Consider the following 10,253-nt stretch of genomic DNA (forward strand, 5'->3'; position numbering starts at 1 on the left):
ACATACACATCCAGGGTGATAATCTGGGAGCAGTAACTGAACCGTTTGGAGATGAAAGGTGTGTAAGGAGCTGAAGTTCAAAACATGCTGTACACTGTAAGGAGATACCCTTAAGGCTGAGGAATTGCACATATGTTGGTACTGGAATTAGTCTCTATGACATCCAACACACTTTCTTCCATAACAATCAAAAGTAATGATCATGTCCTGCCCTCAGTTCTGCTACTTCCTAATGACCTGTACTTGCACAAGTTTCGATGCACATTTGCAAATTCACTGCGGTGCATTTGTCTGTCTGGAAATCATTTTTGATAAATTCATTCAGGGGTTCATCCATTGCCCTCACGCTAAGTGCATGTCTGCAAGCTCACTGTTTGTATTCTGTTGCATGCTCTTTGTATGTTGGCTACTGCTCAAATGAGGAATTCGTCACTTTCTCTTTCAGCACTCTTGTGCACAGCACCACCTAACAGCATACAATGGCATTCTCAGTCATGGATTGTTATGCAATTCTCAATCCTTATGATGTGCTTAACCTTCCCTAAAAGTTTGTTGCTACATTTTTTAGGCATTCTGTGTATATATATGTTGAATGATCTAAAATTCACTAAGTTCGAAAACAAGGTTTTCATTTAAATTCAAGTTTCCGTCAAATGTTTTTTTCATAATTTACATTAATTTTCATAATCAACTTTGGCATTATTGGTGAGCAATATCAAAGTTGAAAATGCTGAATTTGTGCAACTCTCTGAATTTTTGAAGTAGATCACTGTTTATATGGGGAGAACAATAGTGCAAAAAAGGTGTCTTATTATTGTTAGTCCAAAGGGGCTTTTTCTCTGAGGGACTATTGTTTTTGTTTTGCGATTTTGTGTTGAATCACTCTGAATGTCTGTTTCACTTTCAAACTGTTGCCAACAAATATTATCGCCCTGTATTATATTTGAAGAAATTAAATAATGAAGAATCTGTATATATGTATGTATGTTTCTCACATTGTGACATTGTGATAAAACAATGGTACCTAGAGCCATCCAATTTTGAACAACGTAATTGTACTGCAAATATGGGCATCTCGAATTCGAAATTTGGAATTTGTTTTATTGATTTCATATTTTGTAAAAGTCTAACGAATTTTTGATTACCAAACTCAAGGATTTCAAAGCGAGCTATGGGAACATTGTACAGAAAAAAACATTTTATCTCCAGCATGTGAGACTGTGTATTGGAAATTCTAAACATATGCTCAATTTAAAATTATTTTGCGATATTGCTCTCGAACTGAATTTTATGTTTTAAGTTCAAAGAACATGAGATTTAATAAATAAAAGTAACACACAAAATGTTTAAAAAACGCCCCTTTGGTCGTAGTTTAAAATCTGAAACCTTTCAGATCTTGACTATCTTGATTTTGTGTAAATTAAAAAAGTCTTACAGGATGCTTAACTAAAAAACAGAGGTTGCTTTCCTTTCATATATTATTTGCATTGTACTTGTAAGTTTAAAAAATAAATTCATTTGAAATTGAGGGAACAATTTTGTCTTTTAAGCTGTTCGATAAAATTCATGTGGAAAGTTTTGTAAATATTAGTATCATGATAAAATTATGGTGAAAACTAAAATTTATATTATTATCTCTAGTTTCAGAAGATTTTCACCTTTTCTCTAATTCAAATATCCAAGTTCAAGGTGCATGCAACTCTGTGTCAGTAAATTCTCAGCCAAGAAAAAAGAAAAAGAAAGACAAGTAGTGTATATTTATTACATTTTGAAGCATACTTGCTTTCTATATGTAGAATATTAAAAAAGTACATAAAATGTGACTATAAACCTTTATTAAGGCTTAAACCATATTTTATGCTAAGCATTTAATTCTGATTACCAAGTATCCTGAAATAAAAGTAGACTATTATGAAAACAGCATTGGCAGTCCCTGAAAACAGTCCATTTGGAGTTTGACATGAAAACAGTCCACTTGAGAGATCTGCAAATATAAAAGCGAGACATTTTATATGTACTGTTTAAAGTGAAAATTTCAACTGATAGAATATTATTTATGTGTTATTAACTTATTAAGTTAGATGTAAAAATATTCTATCCTATATGTTTGTTTGCTAAGTTTGAGAGGATATTTGAGTCTCTTAGATTTATTGGCTTGAGTCGATTTTCAGTTTTTGTTACTAACCCACATTAATTTTTTTTTTTTTTTTTTTTTAAATTTAAGGTAAAATTGCTTCAAAAAAATTATGTCCTCTGCAGTTTGTGGTTTCGTGTTGTGTAAAGTAATACTAATTATGATATTTAAAATATTTATTACTAATATCTGCCAATTCCTCTTCTTGTTGTATGGAAGTTTTTGTATTCAGCTTATTAAACAAGAGCATGTATATTACGTATTGGAATATCTGTACTACTCTATTTAAAAAGCTAGACTTCATACTTACAGAACCCTAATACCTACAGTTCTGTTTTCACAAAATTCTCTTATTTCTATGAACTGATTTGTATACTGATTCCAAATATATACACTTCTGGCTATTCAAAATGCAACACCATAAAGGAAACATCAATCAAGCTTTAAATTTACAGCATGGCTTACAGCAGCACCTTGATAGGATATGCAGATGGTTTAGTTTAGTCCATCTGATTACAACAAAGCACCTGAGAGGATAGATGCTTTTGTGGAAGACTTTCTAAGGGAAACTGGCTTGTATCCATGCCACTCATGAGAAAAAACCACAGAAATGGCCAATGCAGCCAGCCCATTTCCCTGGGATTGAGCTCAGGTTGAACGACCAATGTTCTACAACTTTCAACCACTGGTGGTCTTGCAGATATGCAAATGATTAGTTTTGCAGTGCATATGCAAATCATGTGAACCAGTAATGCCATCTAGAAGTGCTTAAAAAAATAGATAATGCTGTGCAGCTTTAAGTGCTGGAATTGTGTATTTCTCACCATTTCTGAATTTGACAAAGAAATAATTCTCTCTTACAGAGACAGTGCTCCCATTGAATGAAAGCCAGCCATGGTAATGGGAATGTGGAACCACTGGGTGCAGGAAGAATGATATTATCAATGGGAGCAATTTCATCAGCTTTGATGCAGCACCAAATAAAAGAATAGGAATGTTGTATGTAAGGCAGTAATACATCGCACAACAACTTCAAGCACCCTAGTGCAAGAATTAGTGTCTGTTGATAAACAGTTTGTGACTGCACATATCATTCAAATTTCTCTGTAGAGAAAAGGCACATTTGCATTGTGTCCATTGTTTCAATTACTGTTGAGTCTACACAACATGTGTATGCAAATGCATTGGTGAATTGAATGCTAGGCGCAGGCAAATGAATGGCATGACACTGTACTTTCAGAGGAATTTCAGTTTCCACAGCATAGTGGTTGTATCAGTGTCTGGTAATAAGTACCTTGGTGACAGATATCATAATATATCCTTTCATCGCCATACCCATCCATCACCTAGAATTGTAGTTTGTGGCATACTCAGTATCTATTGCAACATCTTTGAAGTCCTGGAGCATGTTGTCTGCAACCAAATTATGTGCAACACATAGTTGTAGAGTGTTTAATAATTTTTAATATTCAACAATTTTTCATTCTCCCTCTCACTCTGCTATCACAGCCTGCTTATTTTCCCATAATGTTGCCGATTGGAAATGTCTGATTGATGATTGGCAGAAGAGTGGCCCAACATACGTTATGAACAGCTATGACAGATAAATTTTGGTAGTAATCTTGCATTAAATTGCATCGCATTTCTCCTAAATTGCATCGTGTTTCTTATTTGTCCAACCCTCTTGCAAAGTCCCATATCATTGGTGACTAATTTTTCAGCAACCTAACATGTGAAAAACAGTAGCTATTTAAAAAAATAGCACCATGCTGAAAATTATATAAAACAATTAATTGATGAAATTAAAGACACAAGAAACATCCGTAATGAAGCAATAAATATTACATAAATCAAACATCAGTAACAAAAGTACTCAAGATTTCATAAAACAACAACAAATTAACTGAATTAAAAATGGAACAAAAATCCATAATAAAACATTTAGCTATCTTTTTTCCTGGTCTTCTGTTCATTTACACAGCAGTTTGTTTTAACTTAATTAAAAAAAAGGAAATTTTTTATTTAAATTAATTAAAATTAAAATTTTAATTTTAATTAAAATTTTAATTAATAATTAATTAAATTAATAATTGTTTAAAATTTTAATTTAAAAAAAGGAAAAAAATCAGTGAGTTGCAGAATTTTTAGCATAGCAATGCAAACTGGCACGGCTTTCCTTGTACATATCAACTTATTTTAACTTAAAAAAGCATTAGAGAATTGCTTAAATTAATTTCATGGAACATGCGTTACTCTTCTCTCTACTACTAGGAAAGACACTATATTTCTGAAAAAACACATGTTGTAGAGACATTAGGTTATTTTAAAGCAGAAGACATAAAAAATGTGCAATGGCCCCACTGGGACTTGAACCACGGACCTCTCGAATATGCATCGAGCGTGCTGACCATTACACTGTGAGGGCATGCTAAGAAGATGGGAGAAATACCTAATATACTCTGCCTTTTAAAGGGCAACTGGGGATTAGGGGACCCAATCACCAAATCCTAATGGTGGAGAATCATTATCCACCACCTTTTTAGTTTGGGTGCCATTGTAGAGACATCAGGTTATTTTGAAGCAAGAAGACATGAAAAATATGCAGTGCCTCTCGAATACGTGCCCAACCTGCTGACCATTGCACTACGAAGACGTGCTAAGAAGGAGGGAGAAATACCTTATAACATAAACTCCACAGTGCCATTATGATTCATTACAAGAAAGAGAAGTCCACACACTAAATCCCAACAAATAGAAATCATAAGCATGACCTATGAATTTCAGAACTGTGTGCATAAACACCACCACATAAATAGATGGTAACATTACACACTGGCATAATGTGCACACAGCCATTAGTACATTTTCATAAAATTCTGGGTTGCCTACATTGGCGGCATAATGCTTTGCCCATTGATTCTTGTGAGGTTTGGGTGGATAATGCTAATAAAGGACCACTTTAGTAGTGTGTAGAAATGGAATAGGCGGGCATACCTAACCATGCATTCAAAATCTCTTTCTCTCTATACTGAGACATGTCACAGCAGTTTTAAGTTGGTTGAAGCTGTAATTTTTTATCTATACACCCTTGTGCCTCATATTATTTGTCTAGTAAATATGGCTGAGATATCTCCTGTTCTTCATTGTGTTGCATTTTGGTTGCCGAAAATGTATATATGATTAATGTGTTTTATTAAAATTATTATTTAATGCCTCCTATAAGTAGATTTTTTTCAACCCATATCTTATAGCTCAAGGAAGGCTAAAATGATTAGATAATGTGAACAATTTCTTAACTATAATCTTGCAAAATCAGTGTATATTCATATGTCAAAATTGAATGCTAAGTGTGAATTTACACTCCCAAATCTATATTAGCTTATTTAATTTTATTGGCGTGTTCACAGATGAATTAAACAGGATATGTGTGAAAGGTTTAGTAAAGCTAAATAAGCTAATATGTTTAAGATATGACTATGACATTTATACTAAGGGCAATTAATGATCAGCAAGATTTATATGTAAGTACAGTAGATGCCAGTGAATGTGATTAAGGTTAATATTATCATTCTGATAATGTTACTGAATTGCTGAAGTCCCACCCATTTGTATATAAAAGCATGAAAAATACTTCACTTATTGTGATCATCAGTTCAGTTAATATAAGCAGCGAAATATTATAGAGTAAATTTTTTAAATGAAAGGTTGCCAAACAGCTTGATTTCAATTTCAGTCATTTAAATTTAGAAAAAAAAAAAAAAAAAAAAAAAAAAAAACACGCTTAGTTTGACATAGATTTTTAATAACACTTTTGATTTTGAGGTGATCAGACACAGGTCCCTCTTTTTCAGAAGCAAACATCAAAGCAACCTTCTTTTTCTTGAAAAACAAATATTCTCTGAAAATATCTGTAACAAATTAAGGTGGTGTTTTGCTTAATTTAAAATTTTATATTGGCATGCTCTTTACCAAAGAGAGATGCCTCCAATTATTGAGATTAGGGGTACAGCATCGGTCAAATAATTTCCAGAAATGTTATGAGCAATTCACAAGTGAATATTTGCGTTAAAGACATTATGAAGAGTTCATAAACAGACTTTTTCACTTTCTTAATTATAATGATGTGAAAATACCTATTTATATTTTCTTAGATATGTTGAATTAGTTAAATTCAATTGTTATTTTGAAGGATATTTTATCCCAGCATTTAATATTATCATTCAGTTAAGAATACAGGAACACATTTCCAATTACTGACATTGGTTGGATGGAATCAGATGAAAGTTTTTATAATTATTTTAATAATTCTTCATTTACATAACGAGTTGAGTTTAAGAAAAATAATGTGAGAGTAAAATTATATTCATGAGTATGTTGCAGGCTGCTTTGAATAAAATTTAAAATTGAATTTTGAGAATCTTTAAGTAGGATCATTAGAAGAAAAAATCTTTCAAAAAAGAGCAAAAGCCTCTTGGAGCAGAATATTTCCATTTATTATTAACTAATACAAATCCACATCATCATAATTTATAACTGAAAGTGAAGCTGGATTATATTTCAGTGTTCATGTGCAAAAGAGAAATTACAACTGTATAGTAAACATATTGAATCTACAGCTTCTCATATTGTTTCTTGCCTTCATATAAGAAATTTGATGCCGTACTCAATTTGAACTGAAACTGTAGTGAAGAAATTAATGAAGCACTTCCAAAAGGAGAATATACATAACAGAAAGAGTATACTGCCAAAATGCTCTAAAAATGACAATCTCATTAACTGCACAAAATACAATCTGTCATAATATTGTGAAGACATCGGTTTTGTCATACAACTGTGTACATTATATTAAGCTCAACTATATTTTAAAAATTATCTCATTCCCTCATGTGCTCTTTGGAGATATAAGTGGCATGCATATTCTGTTAGCAGCTAGAAGATTCTTGGTTCAAACCCCATTGAGAGCAGAGCTGAATTTTCATGTTTCCTACTTGCAAAAACTAATAGTCTTCGCAATATATTATATAAATATGGCACAGTTAATATTTATGTTTATTGTGTTTTCATAAAATATCTATAATGTAATGCTTGGTTTAAACAATTTGAACTTAAGAGTAATTAGTGCCCTCCAAATATTGAGAAAATATCATGGATTACAGATTAAAATTCATTGGAAAAAGCTGAAATGTGTAGTAAACTGTGACATAAAAAAATTGAGGTCATTTTAATTAATTTTATACATATGTGTACATATCTTGAATTGTAAATGTTGTTCAGTTAAAAAATATTGTATTCCACAATATTGTAGCTGAAAGTTAAAGGTGTTGCATATGGACTTCATTTTCTGATAGAGGAGCCAATTCATAGCTTTGATTTATTCCTAAATCCAAAAATAAATATATCTGGAAAATCACCAGATTATAATTGTTGTACTTAGAAGAGTTTTTGGATTAGAAATATTTATAACCCCAATCACATTTAAAATGTGGAAGTGGTAACATTATTTGTAAGTTGCTCATGAAATGAACATTTTCATTAACACTGTAACAGTGTAAACTGGAACAATTTGTTGTACTATTAAAAAAAAAAAAAAAATCTGTCTGTGAAGCCAAGAAAATAATTTTGTCTCGATTCAATTTTTCGGAAACTGTCTTTCTCGGCATAGTAATTTGAAGATAGTGTCCAAGTGTCATGTACTTTGTACCTGCTGGCACACTTTCACAGAGGCTTATAGGTTTGTATAATGTCAAATGAGAAATTAAATTCAAATGTAAGACTTAAAATCTCACTTTAAAAATAAAAAAAAAAAAAAAAATTACGAATGAAGGTACTTTTTATACCTTTCTTGGTATAGGTATCTAATTTGATTTAAAATAATAACAATTAAAAAAAGAGAATTGTTTTTTTAAAATAAGCTTATCTAAGTCCATAATGATACTGCTTTACATTGTAGTTCAAGAATTAAAAGAGGCTTAATATTCTCTTAGAACTATTAAGGTAATTTATTCTGTTTTTTGATTAAATAACATCTCCCTCTCATTTTTTAATATTGAAACATACATATAATTAGCTCTCAAATGTCATAGTTTTTAGCCTGTAATTTTTGAGGAACTTCACAGTGATATTTTGCATTTTCACAAAAAAACATACACACACACACACACAAATAAATAAATAAAATTTTTAGATATGTCATCAAAACAGTATAACTAACCATTTAATCAGGTAGCAGAAAAGTTTGTCTTTGATGTAGTAAAATAAACAAATAATATAGTTAAAATATAATATATAAACATATATATTTTTGAGATACTCAAATACTCCATTTATTATAATTACAATCTTAAATATATTGTCTGCATTGATAAAAATCGTCAACGTGGTCTTTTATATGTGGGGCTTTTATATGTATTTGTCGCATGGCCAGTCCTCACAGTGGAGTTTCATTTGTTATGTAGGCTTTTGTTAAGGAGCCTATATCAAATCACATGGAGTATTATGTGTTGCTTCACAAATTTACCCCATGAAAAAATTTTTAATTTTTTATTATTCATAAGACTGTGGTATTTTACTATGCTTACATTTCACATACGTAATTTGAAGAAATAAAATTCATGTATTTATTAACCCTCCTCCAAGGTAAAATTCTGAACAGAAATGTGACTCTGTAGTTCGTTACACAAAAAACATTCTACAAACCCATGTTGGATCTGATTTTGGGTTAGATGTATGTTAGAAGAAAAGAAATGAAGATATAAAGTGAGAGAGACATTTCAGAGCCGAGCTCTTAATGCCTAAAGGGTTAAACTTTTCTATTTTTATCTCTGTAGATGTAAGAGAAATAAAAAATCTATATTTGGTTGCAATAAAAATATATTTGAGCATTCCAAGGATCTGGGGAAAGTCTCGTATTATATACGATTTTAAAAATATGACTTTTTATCAAAAAGGGATGGTGGTAGCCCAGAAGGGCTGTTATTCTCGTAAAGGCATTTGTGCAGTTTCACTATAAACGCGAATCACTTTCTAAATTGTTGCCAGCAAATATTATTATATTATATTTAAAGAAATTAAATAATGAAGGAACTGCATGAATGTATGTATGTTTCTTGCATTGTGAAAAAATGTTATCACATATAGAGCCATCAAATTTGGAATTCTGTAATCCTGCACCCAAAAATGGGCACCTGGATGCCCACATTTTTAATTTCAAATTTCTTTTATTATATATTTCATATTTTGTGAAAGTTTAAAGAATTTTTGATTAACAATCTCAAGGATTCCAAAGCAAGCAATGGTAATACTATACGTGAAAGACATTTTTATCTCCAATGGGCGAGACTGTCCGTTGGAAATTCTAAAGGTATGTTGTTTTTAAATATTTCATGATATTGCTGTTGAATTGAATTTTATGTGGTCTAAGTGCGAAGAATATGATATTTAATAAAGGAAGGTAACATTCAAAACGTTAAAAAAAGATCCTTTGGGTCTAATATAAAATCTGAAAGCTTTCAGATTCTTTTTTATCAGTTTCTTATGAATGTTGTTATGCAGTAGATATTAAAAGAATGATTGTTCAGTGATTAAACGTATTTATATTTTAGATGTTGAAGATTTGAATATTTATTTTGTTTTAGGTTTGAGAGGGATCTGTTGAACCAAGTAGCCGTAACAGCTGACTGGGTACAAAAGCAAGCAAAGCTATATACGACATAGTTTTCTATAACTATTGTATTTTCTTATGTATATATGTAAGGTATATTCATAAATATGTGTTTATATAAAAGACAATGTTCTTTATTTTTTAAATTGATTGTAATGATGAAACTTAGTTGAAAGTAAATTTCATGATTTAATTATCATTCTGCAGAATGTTAGAAATTAAAGGCATTGCTCTCGTGTGCTTTCATGGCATAATGACTTAAAAATGACTTAAAAAGTGTGATAATTTGTAAGCATTTCTGCCATATACTGTTTTGATGGCAAGGATTAACATATCATTTTAGTACAGCAAAGGTCACAAGTTCACTTCTAGGTTAGGGCACAAATTATTTTCAAGTAATTCTCAGTCTTGAACTCCTTCTAAATTAGTGATAGAATCCTATAATAATTTGTACAACAG

General features: G+C 31.0%; 1 protein-coding gene across 2 annotated transcripts in view; it reads left to right on the plus strand.

Annotated features, from left to right (window-relative positions):
- The window catches only part of LOC118191812 (uncharacterized), a 29,581-nt gene extending 19,659 nt beyond the window's left edge, over window positions 1–9,922 (plus strand). The window contains exons 4-5 of one of the 2 annotated variants that reach the window (XM_035362661.2): window positions 1,642–1,750; window positions 9,769–9,922. In XM_035362661.2, coding sequence (XP_035218552.1) covers window positions 1,642–1,750; window position 9,769 — 110 coding nt within the window. In that variant the 3' untranslated portion in view covers window positions 9,770–9,922. The remainder of the gene's footprint in view (window positions 1–1,641; window positions 1,751–9,768) is intronic. The other variant, XM_035362660.2, reaches the window with a different exon arrangement.
- Window positions 9,923–10,253: the final 331 nt, after the last annotated feature.

The sequence above is a fragment of the Stegodyphus dumicola genome, chromosome 4, assembly GCF_044657685.1.
Source record: "Stegodyphus dumicola isolate Sdum_Otavi_A_Nest chromosome 4, ASM4465768v1".
NCBI lineage: Eukaryota > Metazoa > Arthropoda > Arachnida > Araneae > Eresidae > Stegodyphus > Stegodyphus dumicola.